At 40.6% G+C, this 27,554-nt stretch overlaps 1 protein-coding gene across 3 annotated transcripts; it reads right to left on the bottom strand.

Annotated features, from left to right (window-relative positions):
• Nucleotides 1–8,434: 8,434 nt before the first annotated feature.
• On the bottom strand, nt 8,435–17,178 carry LOC147850610 (dynamin-related protein 3A-like). Of its 3 annotated transcripts, XM_087336240.1 has the most exons (20): nt 16,642–17,176; nt 15,934–16,216; nt 15,808–15,836; nt 15,634–15,735; nt 14,820–14,888; nt 14,679–14,738; nt 14,490–14,603; nt 14,363–14,411; nt 14,076–14,185; nt 13,875–13,967; nt 12,523–12,615; nt 10,599–10,736; nt 10,410–10,514; nt 10,243–10,344; nt 10,126–10,168; nt 9,899–10,047; nt 9,667–9,819; nt 9,539–9,591; nt 9,359–9,458; nt 8,435–9,206 (listed from the first exon to the last, which is right to left on the bottom strand). In XM_087336240.1, exons 1-20 carry the CDS (start codon nt 17,074–17,076, stop codon nt 8,892–8,894), a joined length of 2,595 nt encoding a protein of 864 aa, XP_087192366.1. In that variant the 5' UTR covers nt 17,077–17,176; the 3' UTR covers nt 8,435–8,891. The 3 variants fall into 3 exon arrangements, with proteins under 3 accessions (XP_087192366.1, XP_087192365.1, XP_087192364.1); XM_087336239.1 differs by having other exon boundaries at nt 9,899–10,002; nt 13,875–14,185; nt 16,642–17,178; XM_087336238.1 differs by having other exon boundaries at nt 13,875–14,185; nt 16,642–17,177.
• Nucleotides 17,179–27,554: the final 10,376 nt, after the last annotated feature.

Genomic DNA, 27,554 nt, shown 5'->3' on the forward strand with positions numbered 1-27,554 from the left:
TTGTTTTTCTAGCAATCCCTTTGTCCACCATTTATGCCATTATTTCCCACACAAGCAAGGAGACTCGTCAATCATTCATATTTTTCCCAAATTATTTTGTGATTATCACTCCACTACAATGCTCCAACTTCAATTACATTTGAGATTGATTTCCCCACATTATCAATCTAGATCTAAAATTATCTACTCGACTCCACATAATGAATTTTATTCACTTTGGTCCTATAGGTCATATTCGACCTCCCAAGGATAATATTCAAAAATCTCCTTCTTCTTTTTTATGGTTAAACCACACAATTATATTAATTCATGCAAAACACATTGTTACAACTTCTTAGTTTTGTCTACCTATGTAGGTAGAGAAACATGATGTAAAGCCATTAAATAACCTGAATATGCATTTGAGGAAATGAGCCCTACATGCTCCAACATCTGTTGACTTGGGAGGACGAAAGTTTAGGGGACAACATGGACGCATGGGACTCAATGGCTTTGAGGAATTGAACGCACCTGGGAGTCGAAGGCTCTGAGGACTTGAACGCTCATGGGTGTCGAACATTCGTGGGAGTCGAACACTTCAAGGACTCGAATGCTCCTAAAGTCAAAGGCTCATAGGACTCGAATTGTGAGCACTATGAGTCGAAGGTTCGGAGGACTCAAGCACTCCTGGGAGTTGAAGGCTCATAGAACTCAAAAGCTCCTAGGACTTGAGTATAGAAGATGACTCTAACAAGTCATTCATCATATTTCTGTAAATACATATGCACAATCTATGACCCCTCCACTTTTGCTTTTCCCACGTTTTCCACCTTTGGGTTGAGAATCGACTACGGCCACAACCGGTTGATACGTATGTGAATGTGGGTGCAAAGATCGTGAATGGTAGTACACAAACAAATGAGAACACAACTATAGAAATACAAAGACAAGTATTTTATGTGGAAAACCCAAAAAGGGAAAAACAACGTGGAGTCCACAAACTCCAAATAGAATCACTATGATGGGAGGAATACAACAAAAAGCTTCAAGGCAACGACCTTGAGCTCTTCTCCATCACAGACGGCTATGGAGTTACTCACACACTTTCCCACTCTAGTTACAGAGGCGACTACCCACTATAACTATACAACAATAATAATGATCTTCAACTTACCTAACTACTTGCCCTAACTATATTTATACTCCAATATATACAATATGGGCTATTTACAAACATAGTCATAATGGACATATCTATGTTATTTATAAATATAGCCCCGACTCGGCTATTAACCAAATCGATTATTCGATTTGTCGATTTTTCGCTCAATCAATGAGGTCGACTGATCCACCTTGTGCTCTTCCCATCTGGAGGCACCAGTTTTCCCAAAAAACTCCCCCTTCACTCCAACATGGGGTGTTTCATCAGTTCGACCCGTCTTCAACACACGTCTAGCTTTACGGTTGACAGCACCTTCGTTAGCATGTCCAACCTGTTCTGCGTTGTGTGCACCTTCAGTAGAGCAAACTCCTTCTCTTCTACCTGCTCCTAGAGCCAATGGTATCTCCTCTGGATATGCTTGGTCCTCGAGTGGTAGGCGGCATTCTTCGCAAGGTGGATGACACTTTGGTTCTCGCAATAGAGTCGGAATTCCTCCTACTGAATCCCCAACACTCCGATGAACTCCCTCATCCAAACTATTTCCTTGTTGGCTTTCGTTGCGGCCATGTACTCCACTTCCGTGGTCAACAAAGCCACGACCTTCTACAGCCTCGACTGCCACGAGACGGCTCCCCTTGCATATGTCATCACATATCTGGATGTGGACCGGTTGGTATCTACATCAGCCGACATGTTCGAGTAGTGAAGCCTTCAAGTATGGGTTTGCCCAAGCCTAATCAGAGACACACACTCGAGGTGCCTTTCAGGTACCGAAGTATCCACTTGATCGTTGCCCAATGCTCTCTTTTGGGATTGCTCATATATCGGCTCACGACGTTGACTGCATATGTGATGTCCAGTCTAGTGCAAACCATTGCACACATCAAGCTTCTGACTGTTGAGGCATATGGGACCTTGCTCATCTCAAACTTTTCCGTTTTTGTCTTCAAACATTGACCTCTGGACAACTTACTGTTTGTCGATAATGCAGAACCGACCGGTTTTGCGTCTTGCATGTTGAATCTCTGGAGCACCTTTGCCACATATTTCTCCCGTGACAACCATAACAACTTCTTTGTCTTGTCTTGGACAATGTGCATACCCATTATTTGCTTGCCGGACAAAGATTTGGGCTTTGTATCTGGGTGGATTCCCTCTTTCTTCCGGCTTCAATTTGTATACCCACTTATTCTAGAGTGCCTTCTTTCCTTTGGCAGCTTGGTCAATTCATATGTGTGGTTCTCATGCAAGGAATCCATCTCATCTTGCATGGCACCAACCACTTTTGGCTGTGGGTATCGCTCTTAGCTTCCTTTAAGCTTTCCGGCTCCCCCTCATCTGCTAAAAATACGTATTCCCTATCTAGAAATCTCTGGGGTGAGCCTCTCTCTCTTAGAGGGTATCTATGGCCTTCGTTCGTAGTAGTCAGCTCCATTCGGTTTCTTCAGTCGACTCTTCTCTGAGTCGAATTCAACTCCTTGTTTGGTCGACTGTCTTCTTGCGACCGGTTCCCCTTGTTCCTCAATCGGCTCTTGACTTTGCCGACTATCTTCTCGGCCGACTGGTTTGTATCTGACTTCTATCGAATCGACCGATATTCAATTCAGCCAATCATCAACTCGGCTCGAATCAGCAACTGGAGGCCTATTTTCCATCTCCCAATCACTTCTCTTCCATAAAGATAATATCTTGGCTCCTAATCACCTTCTTGTCGGCTAAGTCCCATAGCCGATAGCCGAACTCGTCGTCTCCATATCTAAGAAATATGCATGTCCGAGTCTTCCCCTCCAGTCCTCTATAATATGGACATATACAAGACAACCAAACACCCTCAGATGTCTTTGCCAGTCCACACCCTTTGTGGAATATCACCGTTCAAGGGTACTAAGGGTGACCTCTTTATCACATACACCGTTTTCATCAATGCCCCAAACCTGAATGTCTTGGACGATTGTGCATGTGCAAGCATGCTCCGGATCCTCTCCATAACAGTCTGGTTCATTCTCTCGGCCAACCCATTCAATTCCGACATCTTCGGCACGGTATATTCAAGCTGGATTCCGTTCGACCAACAATAGTCCTCGAACTACCCTCGGTACTCATCTCTGTTGTCTGCTCGAATTTATTATAGCTTCCGGCCTGTCTCCCTCTCGGCTCTCACTTGGAACTCCTTGAAGACATATAGAACCCGATCCTTTGTCTTCAGAATGGAAGCCCAAAACTTTCAACTACAATCATCTACGAAGTTCATAAAATATTGTGAACCGGCATGTGACTTTGTGTCCACGTATCATACATCCGTATGCATGAGTTCCAATGGCATTTTCTTCCTTGTCGGGCGCCTGGTTCGGAAGGAGGTTCTGTTCTATTTTCCAGCAAAACAATCCACACACTTATCAAGGTGCACGTTTTTCACCTTCAGAATGAGGTCATCATTTGCAAGCTCCCGCATCCCCTGCTTACTCATGTGACATAGCCTCTTGTGCCACAACTCACCGGTTGTGCCGACTGCCACATTTAATTCCTCCAGGCATAATCGAGCATGCATCACGTACAATGTGTTTGTCTTCCAGGCTCGGGCCACACTCCGGCTTCCTTTGCAAACTTTTGGATGTTGTTCCAGATGCTACCCTTGTAGCCTTCTCCATCCAGCTAACCGGCTGATATCATATTCAATCTGACTTCCGAAACGTGTCACACATCCTTTAACACTAATCGGCACCCAATTGAAGTTACCATACACACGTCTCCTATGCTGACGATTCGGCATGCTCCTTCATTTCCCATTTTCACACAACCGTGATCATCGACTGTGTACGATGAGAAGCATCCTCTCTCGGGGGTCAGGTGGAATGATGCACCCGAATCGACCACCCATGTTGCTTCATCGCGGACAAGGTTTAGCTCACCGTGCTCACTAATGAGCAACAACTCCTCCTCACGTGTCGCGATTGCTGAGGTACCTCTTCTTTCCAGAATCTTCTTCGGTTTGGCACCATCATCTCTCCATTTGTCTTTCTTGAAGTGTCAACAATTCTTTTGGAAGTGCCCCGGCTTCCCACAATAGAAGCATGTGGGCCTCCCCCTGACTTCGACCTTGTCCCCGACTTCTCTCGGTTCTAGGGACTTCTATTTCGACCTCTTCCTCGGTTCATGTCACCTTCCGTGACTAAGGCCTTTGGGTTGGTAATTGCCTCTCTATCCTTCCGACGAGCTTCCCATCCGGTCCGGCATTGCCTAGTGTGACAACGAGCGTTTCCCAGCTATCCAAAAGGGATCCTAGCAACACCAGCACCAATACCTCATTGGCAAGAGGTACTTCTAGAGATCTCTCAAATGCAGCAACGATCACGAAATAATAGTGAAAGAAGCTCTATCAGTACAACATGTTGAATTCGATGGACGGTGCTATGGGATTTGGCATGGCATCAACATTAGTGGGGGTTATGGGCTTTGGCATCGCAACAACATTACTTAGGGAGAATTTCAGAGATTGTGGATTTCATGTTTACGAACCAACTTTGGTAAGATGCAGGAAATTTGAGGGAATTCTGGTACAGAAGTGTAATGGGCCTTTGTGGTGGCTGTTGTTATGGCTGCAATGGAAGTTCAAGCAGAGAGAGTATTATTTGGAGAGGAAGGTGCAATACACTATTGTACTATGATTGACAATATCTCTAGTTTATGGCACAAAACTTCTAGTACATAGGCCTATTTCAAGAGGACTTATGAAAGCTGGATCATTTTTGCCGGATTATTGAAGCACGAGATGTGTTCGAACGCCTTCTAACTACAAATGTGGTCTCATGGAATGCAATTATAACAGGGCATACAAACATGGATGTTGGTTGATATGATTTTGATGTGGAAAATGAAGCATATTCCTTGAGCTTTTCATAACAATGAGTAATTGTGGATTATCTTTCCTATTATGGCATCCATAGGCAAAGATATTGAACAGAGGGCAATGGAAATGCTCTTGAAGATTTGCCGACAATAGGCCCAATTCCTATTTGCAAGACAATCTTTTGAATAGGTCCACAACATGTGGCACTTTGGTTGAAGGAAAACGAGGTTTGGCTAACCATGCCTATGATAGACGTTGCACTATGGAATGCATTGATCACATGCTAGGCAAACAAGGGTAATAGCTTTGTGCTGTGAAGTTATTGCCAAAATGTTGGGTGAGAAGGTGAAAAGAATCTTAGAATGCATTATTTGTGGTTTTCATAGGTCATCATGGCTAAAGCCATTGTAATGTTTTAGCTTAATAATTTCCTCATGTATGCAGAATTCTACTAATGAAGAATATTTTTTTGGAAAAAAAAAAGGTACTTCTAGAGAGGTGTTTTGGTATATCAGCCCTTGGAAGGCATTCAGATGCTCCGCCATGTTGGAGCCATCTTGATACCGGAGTCTCACAATATTTCGGAACACTGAGACTCTGTTGACAACATTTTTGTTTTTAAACATAATGCCGATATTCTCCCTAAGCACATCTACCTTGTTCTCTTCATTCAAGTTGTTGTATAGACTCATGTCTATAAAACACCTTATATATGTTGCTGCCTTTAGATGCATCGATCTTGTCTAGCTTGGTCTTGCCATATTGCACCAGCAACCACAAGTCTTTGCACACCAACATGTCCCCCATCTTCGACTTCCACACTATGTAGTTGGAACTGGTTAACTTGAACATTCCACCAAAATGTTCGTCCATAGCTCTAATACCAGATTGTTGAGATTCGACTCCGGCCAAAACCGGTTGATATGTTGTCGCGGTATTCCGCGTGAATGTGACGAGATAGGGAGGGACCACCGGTAACAATCGGCAATGGTTCGGTTTGAACCGAACCAAACTACGAAACCGTGGTTTAACAGTTTCAACAATTCGGTTCCGGTTTAGGTTTTTAAAAACGGTTTGGTTCGGTTTCGGTTCGGTTTCAACAGTCAAAAACCGCAGTTTCAACAGTTTAACGGGTTTTCTTTTTTAATTCAAAAAAATTTTAAAAATTGTTTTTAAACAATCTTTGCATTTTTAGACCTTATTCACACATTTTAGGAACATATTAAAAATTTTAAATAATGAAATATTCTAAATTTTAAAAAAATTAAAAATTAGACCTATGTTGAAAACCGGAACCGAACCACGAAACCACGGTTTAACGGTTTGAAAAATGTTTAACAGTTCGGTTTTACAGTTTCGTGGTTCGGTTTGGTTAGGTTCAAGTTTCAACATTTGTAAACGGTTCGGTTCTAAACCGGTTCGGTTTGGACCCTCTCGAACCGAACCGAACTATTGCTGATTGTTAACCACCGGGGTCTCGAACTAAGGAGCCGGTAAGGGAAGCAAGAAGAAGAGATTATCCGAATCGTTTCCGGATAACTTCAGCGGTACACGGCATGGTGTCGTGAAGGATTCCGGCTACTAGGAGAAAAGGGGCCAGGATGTGTGTGAACGCGGGTGTGCACGGATCCACACGAAACTGTATTTATCTACAAACATGTGTAAATAATATAGTAATAGTGGAGTGTTGAGGAATACTATGTAGGAGAGATTCGATAGGTACTTTAAGACCACACGGATGAGGATTGAAGGGAGAAAATCGAGGGGAAGATCAAGGAGAAAAGCAGTTGTCTTAATAGCCTAATGGAACAAATTCCCTCTCTCCATGAGCTATAAAAGGAGGGGAAGGATATTGAGAAGAGGATCCAGGATTTGGAGGAGGTGTTGTTGGATCAAGCTCTGCAGATCTCCGTTTTCTTTCATTCTCGATTTTAGATTTTTCTGTCATTGTGCACCCGATTGGAGGCTCACTATCACGTGCACATGCACGGGCACGTGTGTGTGAGAGAGAGAGAGAAGCTTGAAGCTCTGTTGCCGGCCACGTCTGGTTGTACTCTTTTCTAGTTCTCTGTTAATCATTAGTATTTTGTTGAGCCTCTTCTTGTGTTTGGATATTTCCACATTGTTCCTATTTGTTGCACGTTGGAAAACGAATGCGAATGTTATTCAAACATTCTTGTGTTTTTTCTCGTTTTTTTTTTGTTTTTTTCATTTTTTACGATTATTTACCTCATCATAAATAGTTAATCCAAAAGTATGGTATTTATCATTCTTTGAGGGTGTTTTTCTTACGCGAATGGTTGAAACATTCACGAATGCAAATGCACATATGGTACGTATGGTTCATACTATGGTCGCCACGATGGGCCGGTTTAACAGAAGAGACTTCTCGAGCTACTTGGAGGGCTATAAGGCCGAGATGCTGACGAGGGACATCCTAGAGGACAAGCATCTATCCGGAGTTCCTCGAGTTGTCTCGCCGAGCATCCACGCAAAGGTGCTCGCCATACATGCCGACTGCCGAAACTGGTCGGAGCTCAAGGAGCGGCTCCTCGAAAGGTACAAATTCGACGACTCACTCCAGTTATAAAAAAGGGCATTTATGGAGTGGGTCGAGCTACCCAGCAAAGGCCAGAGCACATTGGAGCTTCTCCAAGAGTTTGAGAAGCGTTTTTTGCGCATCTTTCGGCATTGGACTAGACCATGCTCGATACGAGGAACCATACATCACGGCAACTCGGATGGAGACAAAAGTGTTGGAGCCTACACAAGGGTGAAGAGTCAGGACGACCAGCACTCCATCCAATTCTTGACGGTCAAACCAAACCATGAATGGAGTCAAGATTCTCTCGGTGGCAAAGGCCGAGAGGATTTTTAGAGAGGGCTACCAACACATGGAGCCATGATAAACCGAACTTCCGGAAGAAACCCCACAACTATACCATAGGTAGGAAGTTTTGGCTCTCCGACAATGGAGGATGTACCATAGCCGGCATCGAAGACTAGCAAAGAAAGCAAGTTGAAGGGCACTTGAAGGCATGTGGCACCTTGGGCCACGACAAAGAAATCAGTGGCACTGTGGAGGTGGTCTCATTCGACAATACTCTCGAGGAGATTGAGAGGGTAGTCGGAGAGGATCTAAGCGAAGGCTGGATAATTCCGGTCAGTTTGATCAAAATGTACGTCATCACGGACTTCAAGAGGGTGGTCGGGTCAGATCGTTGGAAAACATATGGCATGTAGGCCATGTCATAACAAAAGCAAGTGACTGCCTCATGGAAATGTAGCATGTATATTCCAAGATACAATTTGTGAGTGAACATTCTTATTAATAATTTAAACCAACCCAACCCATTTAATTATTTTGGAACTTATAAACCTTTAACCATGGCTTAACGGTTCGGTTCGGTTTGAGCCAAAACCGAGCCCATTCCAGTCACCACCTCTTAACCCAAATAAATGAGAATCGATTATCATTAATCAAAAACCTTAGTTCCAATACAATGGACACATCAAAAATACCTTTACACTGATTAGAAAACCTATGGCTTGGGGTATAATCATGTAATGTTTTATTTTTTTATGCAGTCAAGCAGACAATATTGCAACCAATGTGCAGTGGCAAATATGAGCACGCTGCTGAGCACATGTACCCAAAAAATTTCCAAATAAATAGAATTTACATCATTGTTGCACTCTGAGCCACGATAACAATCTTGAAGACAAGAATCTTCCTTCAGCCTTTTTCTTTCAAAAACTGCACCAAATTTGGAACTGAGGTCCAATACCACTCACAACTATAAATTGCCAATATGACCCCAACTCATTTTGGTAATTTTGAAGTTATTACTCGCAATTTCTCTTTTGGTAGCATCGACAATAATTTACCCACATTTTACCATCTTAGGTATGAACAGAAGGATATAAAACCCCACCATCTGGTATGCCATTACCATGAGGATTATAGTTACTATGGAATGGTGATGCTTGCTCTCCAGAAGGGTTGGATTTCCTGGATTTATTGTGCTTGGGTGAACCCATGACAGCAGCACTTGGACTCTGTGATCCATATCGATGAATATCACCATTTGCTGCAGAATAAAATGATGAACCTACCCCAGAAGATTTTGCCATTGAATGAGGCAAGCCAGTGGCATCTGTTACACCAGTTGCCTTCGCCATTGGGGCATCAAAATCAAGAGGAAGATCTTCCAATGTCTAAAATGAAAGATGTGATTGAGATTAAATTAAAATCATAAGGACTGGATTGATAAAAGACTTGCTAAAAGTGACAAGGAATGGATAATAGACAGGGTAAAAAAAAATTAGAATTGGAACAGACTCCATGAAGGAATGAACATGCTACTTACATAAGCAGCTTGTTGTAGAACACGAAGAACCTCTTTGCAACGTTTTCTTTTCACTGCTACATCCTCCCTTTCTTGAAGTATTTCCTCAAATAGATGCTCCCTAAACAAGTAGCTGAATGTTACAACCCTAATCAAACAATGGCCACATTTTACATAGGAAGACTGGAATGTTCGACATACCTGTAAAGCTTCCTGATAAAAACACTGTGAAGTTCACGTTTGGTGTGGTTTACCTAGAGGGCAAACAATCATGGCATTTATTTTCTGAACACTCAAACCTTTAACCTATGGTATGAAACAAGGCATACCAAAAAATGCATAATTGCTTTAGGTACAGAATCTTGAATATTCTTCCTGACAATATCGTAATAAGACTTTATGAGAGACTTTGTAATTGATATCTCCACTGCATCATGTTCTGATAGCATATGTGTATCAGACGCTTTTAGAACAGCTGGTGGCTGTTAAACAAACTCTAAGCCTCAGTTTACACATAATGTCAATAGAACATAACAATAAAGAATCTTGCAATTGATGTACCTGCTTCAGTTGAATTGTGCTAAATGTGGGCTCAAGGTTGGGCATTGGTTCATTTAATCCTTTACTGAAAGCAGTATCCTTGCTATTGTTGCGTGAGTCGTTTCCTCCAAAAATAGAAGAAATGCCCCAGGTTCCACCAGGAGTAGCAGCTTCAGTATCCAGGAACAAGTCATATAATCATTAAAAATACAAGAATAGTACATTAGTTCAACAACCAAATTTCATACCTATAGAACTACTTTCAGGGCGGATATTCGCAGGTTTGAAACCCTGAAAGTAAGAATATTCTCCTTCAGTTTTCAATGCATAACCAGCTTTTCACTCCCAAAGAAATGATTGCAAACCTGATCAGTAACCATTCCTGGTGTGGTGGTCCTTGCAAGGATAGCCTTTGACTTTTTCTCGGACTGTGATCCTGAAGATGGTCTTTCCACTGGCACATCTTCCTGGAAACAACAGAAACATCAAACAGGGTTTACTAAAATCCTTTCACATTGAGAATAATCCAAACCTTTGTAGATGCTGATATCCTTGCACCACGAAAATGTTGATATGCTGCTTCAACAGCTTTATTACCACCAACAAATGAAGGGTGAGAAGTATTGATATAATCCATCTGCATACCATTTCAATATCTAAGTACTTCAGCTGCAGATACTCATACAAAAATTGCAAAAAGATATCAGCATAAGAATCGAACCTCCATTTCAATGAGATGGCATATCATTGTCTCTGCAGGTGATAGTCCTTCTCGTAGAAAGTTGGACATGACCTCCTCAATTCTCCTGCGCAAGACAGGGAATCTCTGCAGCTCATGATTCTCACAGCGATGAGCAATCTGCATAACGAGTTTGCAATATGGTGAATCATTCAAATTTTCTGTCTGTCCTTTAAAGGGAACAGCCGGTGTACAAGTGGACTGGTCTCTCAGTAGTAAAAAAATAAGACAATATATAATTTGATTTTCGTAGATGTTAGCCGCAAGTAATTTTGAATCGTTAATGGCTGCAATTCATAGTTAAAGAAGTTACAGTGGCCTAAAAAACAGCTATAAATGAATGTGCTTTTCAAATAAACCTGAAAACATAGTATAGTTATCCCCAAAGGGAGAAACTGAAGAGTTGCGGGTGAGGAACTCTTAGGCTGTGACTACATATTTGCATCTCAAAGCACATTGGCAATTTGTAAGTTCCAGAGTGCTGAGTTCCTGACTTATGAAAAACAACATACTCATGTATACCTAGATGGAAAAGTGCATTTCAACCCATAATGAAGGGAATGAAAAGATGATACACTTACTAATAGATCAACCATCAGAGAATATAAGCATGATAAGGCCATTAATGCAATTAAGGCCAATTGAAAATTTGGAAACATAACTGTGATTCCCTATATATTATGCATGGTTGTTTATGCCATCCAATCCTTGTCCAATGAAAAATTTAATTGCAACAGCAAGGCACTGGGTGAGGTTAAATCATCTAGAAATTGACAGGCTTGTGGGCAGCATAGATGTATCCTCTCGCAGATTTCACGTTGCACAACAGAGTAATTGTGTACTATTAACTTTTTCCAATTCTGATTGATCTATTGATGAGCGGCTATAGCACTATCTACACACCAAATTAAAAGTTTCAATTCATTTACCAAATGAAAGCAAATGAATAAAAACAATATTAATGGCAAATGGCTAAAAACAATGGTGGACAAATACATCACATAGGAAAAACTTTCACTAAGTGTCTCAATAATCCAAATTCTCCATTAATCTGGCATAAACCCTGTATTTGTATTAATTGATAGTGTCTGTGGGCACTGGGCCCACAAGAGTTTCAGGAGCATTCCTAAAAGATCATCCAAAGAAGAATTTCTGCTGGAAACAAATAATGCACTATAACCTGCGTCTATCTCATTCTCAACACCTGTAGAATCGATTAGTATCTCATTCATCCCAAAAGATATATAGACACTTCTGCACCTATACACATTCCCAAATAATTGAAAGCCAATGAATGACCATCTACAAGCACATCACAAACAAGAAACTTAATATGGACTCGTAAATTGTCCCTCAACCGGAAATGTAGCTTGCAATTACTGGAAAACCTATAAAAAAATAGTTGATTGTTTCTATATGTTTGAGATCCATCTCTTTCACAGATTTTCCGAAAAACTAACAGGCACATGATGGTTTTAAGATATTGCCTGAGCTGAACTTTACGGATTCATGATTCAAATGATTAGTTAAACTCTTAAAATTTGTGTAACATGCATCAACAGAACTACGAAACAGTGCATGTCCAAAACTAGACAACAAGGTCAGCGCATATGTTACCCTTTTGACTTAACATTATAAAGAACTCTCCACATGATACCAAGTCATGATAAGTTACATACACATGAACCTTCCAGAAAGATAAAGAATATGCTATTTTCCAAGTTTCCATTAGTAAATATCCGGCAAAAAAATTGCATTACAATAAATAAATTTATTTAGCTGACACCATGTATATACCACACATTTTTAATAGTGAAAAAGAAACATAATTTTTAAAAAACTATTGTTCCCAATCTCATATCTCAATTCTCAATCACAAACCACCTAGATCTTAAGATAAAGTTACCTTGACAAGTTCGTCATAGATGAATCGAGCACATTGTAAACTTGGATCTAGCAAACGCGCTATCTGCCGACGGACTAAAACTTCAAAGGGCACCTAATAAAAAAAAGGCAGCAGCATTTACTTAAACCACCTCAGATGAATGTAAGGGACTCTTGGAACATTTATTAGCACTTCATAGCGATTTTTCAGTTTGTAACTTATAATTTTATCTCTATGCCATGCAGATCACGCATGTGTCATATATGTTGACTTTGGAAATGATTGCCAGTGCACCTTAGGCAGCTAGTTTAAGGAATCTCCGGTAACTTAATGGGTATGTAGAATTGAAATAGCATGAATCTCCTTCGCCAAACACACATAAGGAAAATCTTTGGATCTTGAGACCAAAGAAGAATAGAATGCAGATGCGTCGCAAGCCCATAAATTGATATTTGAAGCATCAAATCTTTGTAATACTTCACTAATATTTCAGATGCATTAAATGTAGGATATTGGTTGGTTCTCTGAAGGGGTCCTGTACCTGGTTGGTAGTTTGGATATAGATTGGCAACTGAGACTAGTGTTATATACAGTAAAACGATTTTGATTGAATGTTGCTGACAGCAAACGCATATGAGAACCTCAATTCATTTTGGCGGTCATCTTAACAAAACTTATGGAAGACTTTATTTTCCTGAAAGAAAAGAGGCTTTCAAATATTCTGATCACTTTCTTTGAATGTTCCTCAATGAATTGAAACATTGATGTTACTTACAATGATCAGTTCACCAAATGTTTTATTCCAGTGAATCTGTACACCTCCTTATACTACACACTAGTAGTGCATTTGGCTGCACAGGGAGGTCTCACATCTGCTTGATGAAAACTCAAGGATCATATATAGGGATTGTATCACACGATTTATGGTGAAGATTCATGCTGAACCTATAGCTAGCTATTGCTATTAGGATGCAATTTTGAAACCAAATGATAACTTTGTAATTGAGTGCTGTCAATTAATTTTTCCAGAATCAAGATACCCCCACCCTTGTCTGAACACCATCTATTGAGGTGTATTCATACAACTAGCTGTGGTCCACATGTTCCATCTGTAGCAGATCTTCTGCAAGCACAATTAAAGCTGGCCCTAAATCGCTTGGAGAATTCAATTCGACAAAAACTTCATACCGTCAGACAAACATAAATTAACTCCCAGGGGTTTAGTAATGTCTGTCCCAATAATAGAAACTTTAAAGAAGTTTTTTGGTTCACATCCCTTATTGCAATTTCCATGACATCCATATTTGCAGCACCCAAAATTTACTTTACAACGAAATTGCTCTTTTGCAAATTTTCATCAACTCATAACACACCTCTGGCACAAATATTATATTCTTTGGTCCTGTAGCATTTTGAATTGCTGTTCTTATATCTTCATCAGTTAGGTCATCGCAAGGGTCAACATCCTGCGCATGGTTTTCTAAGAAAATCAGAAAGAGTAAGGGAACTTCAATTTCATGACAAAGTAAGGAATCAGACCCAAAACAATGCAATAAGGAGTGCTGGAAGCTTACATCTAAACTTCTCACAAATATATTCTGAAATATATGATGTATGCGAGCTCCCCCTGATAACTCTGATGTTGACATTTCCTCATTCTTTCCATCCACTATGGCAGAGAAACCTGATGACATAGAAAACATTATAAAACTTGATTGAGATTAACAGTTTCTGTGCATAAAAATACTCACAATCCTTGTTCAAATTATTATTATAGCCCACTTCACCAGATCAAAACTATCAATGCAACTATGCAGGATAAACACACTTAGCTCTCATATCATCGATCAAGGCCAAATACCTTGAGAATATTTTGTAATGATGTGCAAAAGCAAAGCTCCTTGGCCTGACTGAAATATGTAGAGGAATCAGATAGCCTTAAATCCCCTACAGCCCAAGAATAGGCACCATATGGCATAATAACTTACTTTTGACTCAGTCAGTTCACCATAGCTAGCTAACTCCTTCGCTAATGTGACCATTTGAGCACTGACACGTGCCTTCATATCAGGTAGGATGTTCTTGATATGCTGCACAAGAATCTGCAAAATTGGAAGTATCAAGTTCTTCTGCATCTCTTTCTATGATGTGTAAAATAAGCAATGAAGTATCTATACTGTATTGAGTTTTCTCGCTAACTGAGGAATGCCACAACGGTCAGCTAAATTATGATAAACCTGGCAAAAGAAAAACAATCCTTGAATCATCAGCGTAGGAGGACTTTGATATTATTTTGAAGAAATACCAAACCAACTAACCGGACGGCTGCGGAAAAATTTCTCCTCATACGCAAGAGCATCACGAACACTTTTATTTCCAAGAATGTCCTGTCATCAGCACAAATATAATGCCAACATGGAGTAAGTTATCATTTAATAAATAGGCATACAATCCTTACCAAAACCCATGTGCAAGCCTAGAGTGAATGGAAGAGTTACAAAATACTGCAGGATAAAAAACAATTTTGTGTTAATTTCTCTTTCAAAAAAGTGGTGAATGAGAAAGTTTCCAATAGATGAGAAGCAGTGATTCATTGACATCCTCTTAGAACATCAAGATTTAGGCATGAAAACTACAACACTGTTCTAGAGATGCTAAGAACAAATCTGAAGCAAAATTTGATGACAGGTGGAGGAGCGGGGAGAAAAGGTAGGAACGAAAAGCAAGTCTCCTTTTATAGACCAGTATCCAAACCCACAATATCAACCTCCGTTTAGTGCAGTTCATTATAACAGTGCTGATACAATTTTATGAAATGGGGTCACTGTTGATGAGGTGGATCTCTACTGTTCATCATTGCCACTATATCCATGATCAAAAGAAAATAGAGCATCAAGATTTTCTATATGTTGAGTTGTGGATCTATTAGGCAAGAATGAAACTGCAAAACATGGAAAAACTGATTTTTTTTAATTGATATAACATGAACATAGCTTATGAAGAATAAACAAAATCCTCCAATATCCAATATGCTGAAGCGACGAGAGCATGTTTTTGCATTTGAAAGCTTTGATATTTATTTAAACACTGTTACTTAACCTAGATAATAGAAGGTCAAAACCCACCCATTACCTCTTGGCTTCGATTCACAATCCCTACATAACCAAGTCGTAAAGGAATGACATTCCCCAAAAGAAAGTTGCGTGCATCAGTTCCCCTGTCCATTATATCTAGCTGTGCGCATGAAATAAATAATCAGCTCATCTCATCATCATAACTCTCAGAAGAAATAAAAGGAAATCAAACCTTGGTGATCACACCAATCGTCCGAGATCCTGTAAACATTTAGAAAAGATTGTATACATTAGGAAATAAACATAATCATTAGTATTTAGGCAAATAAGTATATAGAACCAAATTTTTATAAAATACCATCTGGATCAGCTACTCTCGCCATTTGAAGGGCATCTGAATTTGCAAGGTCTGCATTGGCTGGCGAAACTGCTAGTATAACACATGTCTCATGCTTAATATAGGAAAGAATCATCGTTCTGACACGTGCCTCGATATCAGTGGGTTGATCTCCAACTGGTACCTTTGTGATACCAGGGAGGTCCACCAATGTTATTGTCAAAACATTGGGAGAGAAAATTTTGAGCCGAATTTGTTTGTCAGATATGCCTTTGTTAGATCCTATTTCGCGCTCCGTTTCTGCCTGCAAAATAGTAGTTTCTTAAGTTAGATATATCGAAATGCTTCATAAAGGCATTCACATTGCACCAAAGCAATGTCATGAAAATATAGGCATGTGGCAGTAAATGCAGTTTTCGAAAACCCGAGCAAAGATCTTGGGTGTACCCACTGTGAGTCAAGAAAATTATACCCTTCAATCACAATACACCTCAACCAAAATTGTATGTTTCCATAATGTGACTCCTGAAAAAGACGAAATACAATGTCTATCTAATGTGAATCCTCAAGAAGAATGCCCTTTCAGCATATGCAATGCCTAAACTGAATCAAATTGGACAACCTAACTCAACGCCTCTGAGTGAATACCGTGTAAGTGTATGTCTTAAATCAATCTAGTAGTGTTGCTCAAGAAGAATACAACTGTAAGTGAAATTATGACCGGCTTACCTCGATTTCGCTTCTGATTAGAGAGAAATCGGTGAAACGTTTCCCAGGAAGATGCAAGAATTCACCCCATTCGAGAGGCTCTGACTTTTCCTCTGACCTTCTAGCAATCTGAACAAGTTGGAGGACCAAGGGGCGTCGTGTACAAATGTCAGACCCTCGGGGCAAGAAATCTCGGCCAACCAAACCCTCAAGGACGCTCGATTTCCCACTGGATTGGCTTCCCACGACTGCAACCTGAGGGAGATCAATGGTGGATGCGCTCCCGAGCTGAGCAAATATGTCCTGTAGCTTGTTCACAAGCGGTATCACAGATTGACCGATCAAGATGGGCGAAACAGCAGCAGCAGAGGAGGTAGAGGAGGAAGAGGAGGAAGAGATGGAGGTGTCATCGAGTGTGGAGGCGGGTGCAGCAGCCACGAAATCTTCGCTGGACATGGTGGTGTCCTGTGTCTGAGAGAGAGAGAGAGAGAGAGAGAGAAAGAAAGAAATTGATACTCTCTGTCTACCCTTGTCTCTCTGTGTCTCTCTCGGTGGTGGTCTCAGTGGGAGTGGGAGAGAGGGACGGAGGATTTGGTTAGATGCAAAGAGAAAATAGCTATGGAAAAAAAAAGGGAGGGAAAGCAGCAGAAGATTGACTCTGCTTGCCCTCTCTCTCTTTTCTCTCTCTCTCTCTCTCAAACAAGAAGAAGAAGAGGAAGAAGAAGGAAGAAGGAAGAAGAAGAAGAAGAGACGATGATGATGGCAATGAGAGATGTATGTAAAGAAAGAGAGCAGTGTTATTATTTCAATTTTCTTCCCTTCCTTCCCATACATATATACATGTATGTATATGTGTATGTATATTGTATATTAATATACATATGCTTGTTGTGTATGTATGTATGTATCCATCCATTGGTCTCTTTTGGAATCCCATGAGCTTTTGGTACTTACTTACTGTATATTGTGCTTCCGCTTCTGCTTCTACTCTTGCCAATGTGTATGAATCGAGAGACGATTGCACTTTGTCGGGTTGTCAGGCCACACATAGCAATACGTTGTTCGTTTTAGTGCAATCCTATATTGCAATGTGTGTGTGTGTGTGTATGTATCGACGACATTGATATAACCAAAGTACTTTCTACCCACACGGGGTGTGCTTTGTCGGTAGACTCCAAGTTTTTTTGGAGTTGTGTTTTTGTAGTTAAATTTTTTTAAGTTTCCCCCATGCCTCACATCTTCGAGCATAAGGTTGTATATCATTAAATAGCTTGCTCCTATCATTAAATAGCTTGGCTTGCTCCGTATTTCCTTTTGAAGAGTTGATGTTGATGATGTCAAGCATGTTTTCAAACATCACCTTCAATGTATCCTGATAACCTTGCCCAACGAGGTATTGATAGATCTCATATTTCCATGATACAAAGTTGTTAGGGTCAAGTTTCTTGCTTGGGAGATAGGTATCCACTGTTTGGTTGATTTTCTTAGTGGTGGTTTCTTCATCTCCTCTAGTAAGCTTTTTATTACCTCACAATGCACAATGATAATGGATTCCTTCTACACACAAGAAAATACCATACTTTCGCAAACATCGCGGCACCAACATCATTTGTCTCGAGGTAAACATCCTCCCATCTCTGCGCCCTAGTGATAAATCGGACTTGCATGCCCTAATCGACAATTTGTCTGGTACATGCAACACGTTCCACATCAACCCCTTTTGTTCAACATGGCTAACTGGTACATCACCCCCATGCAATGTGTTGTCCCCGATCTCAACAACTCCCGGCTGTTCCAGTTTTTCCAAGCTCGAGAACCATTCGACATGGTTTGTCATGTGATTTGATGCTCCGAAATCAACGTACCAGACCTCTTCCGATTTTGTGGTACGTACTCCCATCTAATTTGCCTTGTGCTTCATTACGAGTGTAGGGCTCGTTTTGGCTCGATTTCCTTTTTCAACATAGTGTGATCGGTGACACCTATCTGCATCACCTCGGCTCAATCTGGCTCTGTCCGAATCAACATGCTTCTTCCAACACTCGCTCTCTCTTTCCGGCCATAATACCAACAGTCTGTTGCGACTTTCCCTTGCTGGCTTCCGGTGCGCCTTGACTCCCCCTACTTGTGGAGGGTCCGCTACTGTCAGCACTTCCTCAGTGCCTTCGATTCTGTTGTTGTGGGCTGCCACCGTGCCAATCCACCGCGTTCTCCACAACCGTGGGGCCAATCCGCCTCCGTGTACAACATCTGGTTGTCCAACTGCATGCTCCTTGATGCACTTGGGTGGTTCTCTTCGACCATAAGCATCAATTGCAAGTCGAAGAACGACAATGGCTTCTCTCTCGTGCAAATCACTGTCCAGATCGACTTGTACCTCGACGCTAGACCACCAAGGCAGATCTGTACCATCTTTTCCTCGTCCACCAACACATTGATGGACCCAGCGCATCACAAATCTCCTTGATCTTAGTGTTGTAGTCGATCACTGACATATCCTTCTATCGGATACTGTTGAGCTCTTGGCAAATCTACAACTTCCGAGTCATGGTACTTGCGGCGAAATTCTTCTTTAGATTTTCCCATGCCTCCTTCGGGGTTTGCATCTTGAATATAGCCGAACATCTGATCATGCACACAGGATGCAAGGCAATACAAGACTCTACTTGCTCCTTGTTCCCAAACCGGAAAATCCTTGTGTGTTGATTCCAACGCTACTTCGTTTTCTCCCTGGATGTAGCTCTAGTAGCCATGCCCGAGCAGGTACTAGTGCATCTTGTATTCCCAAGATGCATAGTTGCTTCTAGCCAACTTCTCTGTCGGAAGAGCACCACCCATTCCTCTATCCATGTTTCCGTTCTTTCTTTTCGGGAGCCCTGTTGAAGACTCGTGTGAACAAGCTACGTGAACTGTGCAAAGGATGCTTTTCAACCCTCATGCTCTAATACCATGTAAAAAGATACGTGCGGAAGCTTATGAACCGACAGTATGTTGGTTATCCGGGAACTGAACAGAACAATTCGTTAACACAGAACACAGAGTATAGAGAGAGAGAGAGAGAGAGAGAGAGAGAGACTGAGTGGAGCAGACAACATACGATTATATTACAAAATGTTTTGTACTCAGTACATTACACAGTGCTTATCTGCACTTTACATATACAAAGCCCATATGGTAGGGTTGTCATGAAGTACTGACATGTACTTCACTACTCTTAAAAGAGCCTCTGACACTAACTGCCTATATTAGGCCTAATTACTAGAGTAGTTCTAATCGGCATGAGTGACATTTTGGATCGGCTTCCACAACCGCTTCCTCATCTTGTCTGGATCCATAATCCAAATTCGACATCCGGTCCGTCATCCGTCTCCTTCAGTTGGTTCGAAACCTAGTCTGAAGTTTAGGCTTATATAGCCTAAGTGGGCCAGCCACCCATATTGATTCCGGTTTGGCCTACCTTCTTGTCCAACCAGTCCGACCCATGTTGAGCTTGCTCGCTCAACAAGAATCCTCTATAACCGACCGAAATGTGAAAGACGACACATAGACATTCCTTTCTTCCGGAACAACGGGAACATGGACAAAGGTAAGGGAAGCTCGCTTTCGACAAAAAAGCTTGATAGAAGCAACTTTGCAACTTGTTCATACAAGATGCACCAATACATGCTTGGGCACGAATACTAGAGCTACGTCGAAGGAGCAAATGAAGCAGCACCGGATGCGACACACAAGGGCTTTCCCGCCTGGGAGCAGGCGGCAAATAGAGTAATGTACTGCTTTGCGTCCATTGTCGGAGATAAGCTACTCAACTACATCTGGGATGCCAAGACACCAAAACTGTGCGGAAATGATGCTCTGCCACAACCGAGTCTTAAACACTCTATGGAAGAATACATAAAAGTAGAAATAAGATAGACACAAGATGTTATCATGGAAAACCCTAATAGGGAAAAACCACGAGAGCCCATAGACTCCAATTATCTCTATGAGAAAAGGATACAATGCGAGACTCAAAGGCAATGACCTCGAGCCCTAAGTCTTTGCCAACCAGCGGTTACAATAGAAAAGCTTGATGTATCTCACACTCACTCTCTCTCACTCTCTATGTGTCTATACAACAATATCTCTACATACACATACAAAGTGATTGCCCTAAGTCATATTTATACTTATATGACTTTATGATTATTTACAAATATAGCCATGACATGCATACCAGAAACATATTTACAGATATGTCCCTGGATCCGCTTCACACTGGATCTGTTTGGTCTGGCTCTTTTGGTTCTCGTCCAGATCCCATCTAGAGGGACCGAATTCCCAACAAGCTGCCCCTTCACTCCGGCATGGGATGTTTTGTCATTCCAATCCGTCTCCAACACACGTCCAACTTCTCTGTTGATAGCACCCTGGTCAACATGTCCGACCCATTCTCCTCCGCATGGATCTTCGTCAGCATGAACTCTTTATCTTCTACCTTCTCCCGGAGCTACCTGCTTCGTCTGGGAGTGGTAGGTCACGTTCTTCGCGAGGTGTGGCACTTTGACTTTCGCAGTGGAGCCGAAATTCCTCTTGTCGGATCCCTAGCTCTCTAATGAAGTCCTTCATCTAGATTACATCTTGACCGGCTTCTACAACCACCATGTACTTCGCTTCTATTGTCGATAGTGCAACGGACTTCTACAACCTTGACTGCCACGATATGGCTCCCCCTGCATATGTCATGACATATTCGGACGTGGATTGGCTGGTATCTACATCAGCTGACATGTCCGAATACGTGAATCCTTCAAGTTGGTGTTAACATGAGTCGAATCGGAGGCACATGCTCGAGGTGTCTTTCAGGTACCGGAGTATCCACTTGACTGCGGTCCAGTGTTCTCTTGTCGGATTGCTCATGAACCGGCTGACCACTTCGACAACATATCTGATATCCAGTTGGGTACACACCATTGCGTACATCAAGCTCCCAACGGCGGAGGCATATGGAATCTTCATCATCTTTGACTTCTTCGTCTTGGTCTTCAGACTTCGCTTTCCGGACAACTTGCAGTTTGCGGGAAGTGTCGACTGGACTGGCTTCGCGCCCGTCATGTTGAACCGTTGAAGCACCTTTGTCAAGTACTTCTCTTGTGACAGCCATAATAGCTTCTTCGTCCAGTCCCGGACTATGTGCATCCCTACTATCTGTCTTGCCGGACCCAAATCTTTCATTGAGAAGGTCCGGTACAAGGCCTTCTTCAAATTCCTGATTTTGGTTCGGTCCAGTTCGACGATCAGTATGTCATCCACATGTAGCAGGAGTATCAAGAAATCTCCTCCGTCGAAATTCTTCACAAATACACAGTGGTCGGCCTGCGTCTTGTGGTATCCTTGGTCGGTCATGAAGGAGTCGAGGTCCATGCTTGTCGATATGCTCAACACAGTCCGGATGGATGTCATCTTGACTATCGGGGCAAAGATCTCGTCGAAATCCACGGCCTTTTTCTGCTGGAATCTTTTGTAATTTACCATGGATTTCTAATCCCGAAGTTAACACATCATCTAATTTCTTTTGCCATATTGAAAGAAATTCACCAACCGATTGTTCATCATTCATTTTATAGTTGACGAGTGCTTGAAGTCTATGAGCTTGTTGGGCATCGTTTTAAGGCTCGTAAATAGTTTGCAAATGCACCTACATTTCTTGGGTCGTCTCCATTTTTCTCAATGTTTTGCCAGTGCCATTGCTTACGTGCATAATTATTTCCATTCTTGCACATAAGTTTTTCTCCTCATACTCGTCACGATCTTCTCCTTTTTTAGGTTTGATTGATGATCCTGAAACTATATCCCATAATTTATTATATTTAAAGAGTTATTATAATCTTGCCTTCCATATTCGATAATTTGTGTCTGACAATTTGTCGATTGTAAATTTTTGCATGTTGAGTTGCGAGGACGACATGGATTGAACCATTATTGCAAAGGGTTGTCCGGATCAGCGCTCAGCAAACACAAACTTGATGTTCGTTATTTGTCGGCTTTAGACACTACAAATATGATTGTTTTTGTATGGAAATGAGAGTTAAATTATGATAAGGGCATGTGTTTTGTAATTTAAGAAAGGCATAGGCTATAGGTTATAGGTCATTGGCTCTATACCATGGAAAAGAAGAAGAGAGAGAGATAGACATAAAAGGAGAGAGAGACAAAGAGAGCCCAGATGGATGTTGCTTAATTGGTAAGGTTGTCTAATGGAGACAAAGTGGTCATGGGTTCAACCCCTACATTCCACAATGACATCTAGTGAATTAAGAGATATGTATGAAGTATATAATAGAGAGGTGAGAAAATTGGGTATCAAACCCAAGATGTAGTGTTTGTAGTGTTAACAAGTAAGATAATTACAATAGATTTGTTTGAGGGAAACAAGTTGTATTATAATAAAAACACCCTTAATGATTACCATCGATGCGGTCTTCCTAACTGATAACTAACACTAAATATTATTTATTTTCGATTATTATTTTCCACAGAAAGTAGGGTGTGTCGAATGACTCGAGTGAAATTAAGAGGAGATTCCTTAGAAGCTGCAAAATGTGGATTGACTCTTGGATGCCAGGGGAGGGGGGGTTGGTTTGGGATGTCAACATAGGTGCCAATGCAACGTGAAGCAATATTGGCCAATAACAGCTGAAGTGTTGAGCATATTTGCCGCTCAACAAGGTATTCTTTTCATGGCCAATAAATATCATGGTAGAGGAAAAATTGTAGCGATGATGAGAATCTGCAATGGCAACTGTATCAACGAATAATAGGGGGGAGGGGGCCATGTCTAGTGATAGTAGGGGCCTTACTAACTCAAGTAGCAACTGGTGAGGTCAGGTGAGGTGCGATGCATCTTTGGTTTTGGTTTTGGGGTTGGTTTCTATGTGGGAGCATCTTCGTCGGTAGGTAGGCTTAGCAATGGGCATGATTCGGTTCAGGTTCAATTCAGTTTCAAGGCAAAGAAACCGAACCATTTATATAAAACAAAAAATCAAATCGAACCATTTAATAAAAATTTAAAACCAAACCGTTTAGGGAAAAGTTGAAACCAAACCGAACCATTTAATAAAAAATTTAAACCAAACCATTTAAATCAAACTAATTAAACATCTAAATAAACAAAAATACATTAAATTAAATAAACATTTAAGTTAAATTAATTAAATCAATAAAAAATCATTAATTAAAGGGAAAAGTACCAAGATACCCTTGGAAGTTCGTCTATTTACCAAAATGCCCCTGGAAGTTCCAAATTTACCAAACTACCCCTATGTCCAAAAAATTACACTTTATAAAGTAATTATACACTCAAATCTGTGGTAAATGGGGCTAGTTTGGGTCCATTTCTTCCATCTTTGGTAAATAGGGCTTGTAGATTTGAGTGTATAATTACTTTATAAAGTGTAATTTTTTGGGCATAGGGGTAGTTTGGTAAATTTGGAACTTCCAGGGGCATTCTGGTAAATAGACGAACTTCCAGGGGTATCCTGGTACTTTTCCCTTAATTAAACCATTAAATTAATAAACTATTAAGGTATAAAAAGAGTTAACCAAAAACCTATAAACCTTTAAACCAAACCTATAAACCCAAGTTTTTGAACCAAACCAAACCCGAACCGAACCGTTTATCGAAAATCCAAACTAAACCAAACCATTAAATTTTTTTGGAACCAATAAATCGTTAAACCATGGCTTAACGGTTAAGCTCGGTTCGGTTTGAGCCGAAACCGTGCCCATTGCTAGGTGGGCTCCTCTTTACATGGCTTTTATGTATCGCTTCACTTTTCTTTTATATTTTTGTTGACATCTTGGGATGATTGATACCTTCGGCTCTCTCTTAAATCATTTCTACACATCTAGCATTGTTCTGCCTTCGTGGCTGGCAACAATTTCATTCTTAGGACCCAGATTTCTGTGATTTGCAATTATTGTCCGTGATGGGGTGGGTCACCTCGGCATGTTCATCAAACACCTTCATGCATGCATGAAGGCTTTCCTCTTCACTATCTTCTCATGTTGAGATTATTTTAGTGAGGTGAATTTTGTTTTTCTCAACCCACCTTTGTGTAGTTGGGCCTTTCTTTGACCTTATTACCACCAAGGGGAAAGAAAGGTAGTGGTTTTGTCATTTAGTCGATCAATGTAGGCCATTGGTCTACATTCTATTTTGTGGACAAGTCACAAGGCTGCTTGATCTTTGTTTCCCTTTTTGGTGGTTATCCCGTTGATATTGACCCATTGTTGTGTTCTTCGGTCTTCATTATCGTCGACGAGGATGGTATGGCCTTTGTTTGCCCTTTACGTACCTGTCGTGGTACCATCAAATTTTGTAGGTAGGCTAATTTTGGGTGGGTTCTATAATAACCCCTTGATCTCCTGTTTTATGTTGTTGCAAAACTACCAACACTGACTCTAATTGTTGTACCCGTTATGTGAACTCATCATGTTATGGTTGTTTTTTCCACAATCATCTTTTGAATATCCTCAATTAATCATTGATTCTCCATCTCAAACTTGGTTTTAAGCCTGTCCAATTTAGAGACAACTGATATAAAATCTTGTTGACTAACAACTGACATAGCTAGATATAGGAAGTGGCTAGGGAAAGAGGTATCCTAGTTCAAACTGTCAAAACTAAGGCACAATGAAAGCAAACAAAGCATAGGAAGAGTGCGAAATAAAATGTAGGGATGAAAGCAAATATGTATTATTAAGGTAAAGAGATACAAGATATGGCTTTCTTGGGGGACTTGAGATTGATGTTCAACTGGAATGATTCGACAAGAGTGAGGAGGTCTTCATTATATAGTAGGTCATGGAGCGTTCTAGGGTTTTCTGGAATATTTTGAAAAGTTCTAGGAAGTTCTCGAATGTTCTAGGATTATACCCGTTATAATATTATATTTCAAGTCCTTGGTGTATGTACACATAGGTCATAGGTTTGAGCCTTACCATGACATGGTGGCTATCATAGGTATTTGTCTAGCCCTAGAAGATCCTCCTAACCTAATGTCAATTGTTGAGCCCCAAAATATGTAATAACAACTTGATGCCTTGGCTATTCTTGGAGACTTGGTGGTTCATAATGTTGTGTACTTTCTTTTTTTAAGATCCTATAATTTTACTCTCAACATTAAATCCTAGGAAAATATATTTACAAGACTTTGGCTCAAGTTTGTTATGTTCTTCTTTACGATCGTGCACAAAAGCCTCACAACGAAACATTTTTAGGTGAGCATATGAAGATGGCTTGCCCAACTATGCTTCTAGAGGGATTCCTCTCCCCAAAGACCAATTTGGTGATTGACTAATCAATTCAACAATTGTCATCACAATGTTTGCCCCTAGTACGAACCTTATCCTTTTTAGTTTGATTCACACACTCTACAACTCCATTTTGGGGTGGATTATGTGGGGCATTGAGCTCCCTCTTTATCCTTTTGCTTTGACAACATACCTAAAGGCCTTGGATATTTATTCCCTACCGTTGTCACAACAAACACACTTCTAATTATTAATCTTAGCAATGGTATACACGGTACCATCACTTCTAAGTCACTCACACTAGATACATGGAGAGGATACAAGGTATACTTTTACAATATTTGACAACAATTCCAGATCCCATACAAATATTCCATTTCCCATTACCAAAAGTGGTGTGAAATTCATTTTCATCTTGCTACTCTTTGTTAATCAAGATCTTCTTAAGCTAATTTACATGCCATACATGTTGAAGTGTGAAGACAAACCCATATTAAAACTACATCTACATAGTGCCAATACCCACAATCTCACATGCATACTTGTCCCCCACACCATGGATAACACCATGTCGACCCGCTGTGAAGTTAGAAAATCACATGAAAAGCACTTGTATTAAGAATGCAAGTGTGCATGTCTTCATCCATATTTGGAAGAAAAGCATGCACTCTAAATCATGGAGAGATAGAGTACATCATTCTCACCGTCGCGACTTGCCATAATGAGTGACTATAGTCACCTCTTCCATTTTAACAATGCTCTTCTTAGGTTACTTTCTCTTCTTTGCTATCATTTCTCTTCTTTCCCTTTCTTCCATTTGTAGTAGTCATGTTTAAAATGACTCGGCTTGCCACAATGATGACATTCTATAACTTTACCACACAATTTTTCGCAACCTTCGCTATTAGATTTGCCTCTCTATTGTGATATGCCCCCAATTTATTGAAGCATCGGAGGATTTATTGGATGCATTATTTTGTCAATTCACCTCTTCCATGAGTAGAGAACTCTATACCTAAACATACAGAAACATCGCATTTGAATTGCTCAAGGTAGTGTTGAATCTATCTTGACTCTTTGACAAAATGCAAAGTAAAAACGTAGCCTTAAACTCATCATCAATGACATGTTGGTGATTTCTCTCCTATTGTAATTATCTTTGTTTTAGAACAAGAAAGATGCCAAATTACTTTTCTAGAGCTATTGAAAGTTTTGTACAATAAAATTAGAATCTCCAATAGGTAATAGCAATGAAGCATAAAGATGGTTACTAAGAGTTTGTGAAGGAAGAAATGCATTTCTTGATAATAAACAATCTGCAAAGCAAGAAGTCTGAGCAAGTTGTGAACACTTATTGCCATGCTCTTTGAACAAGTTTATTGAATCACTTCTCTTGGAAAAGAGAGAAAGCATGATTTTCTAGTTCACAAAAGTTTATAAGAAAGTGGAACAAGTAATTCTAAACTAGTTAGGGCGATTGCAATTTGTACTGCACAACTTGAGCTCTCATTGAGATTTAAATGGCCCTCACATAAAATCATGCACACATATACAACAGACAAAATGCATAAAATAGATTTACATCACACCAACTCTTAGTACATTCCAACTAACAACCTCCTCCACGTTAAAGCCCCGCA

The sequence above is a fragment of the Azolla caroliniana genome, unplaced genomic scaffold, assembly GCF_043228905.1.
Source record: "Azolla caroliniana isolate FFs.n. ecotype wild unplaced genomic scaffold, voAzoCaro1.0.p SCAF_21, whole genome shotgun sequence".
Classification (NCBI taxonomy): domain Eukaryota; kingdom Viridiplantae; phylum Streptophyta; class Polypodiopsida; order Salviniales; family Salviniaceae; genus Azolla; species Azolla caroliniana.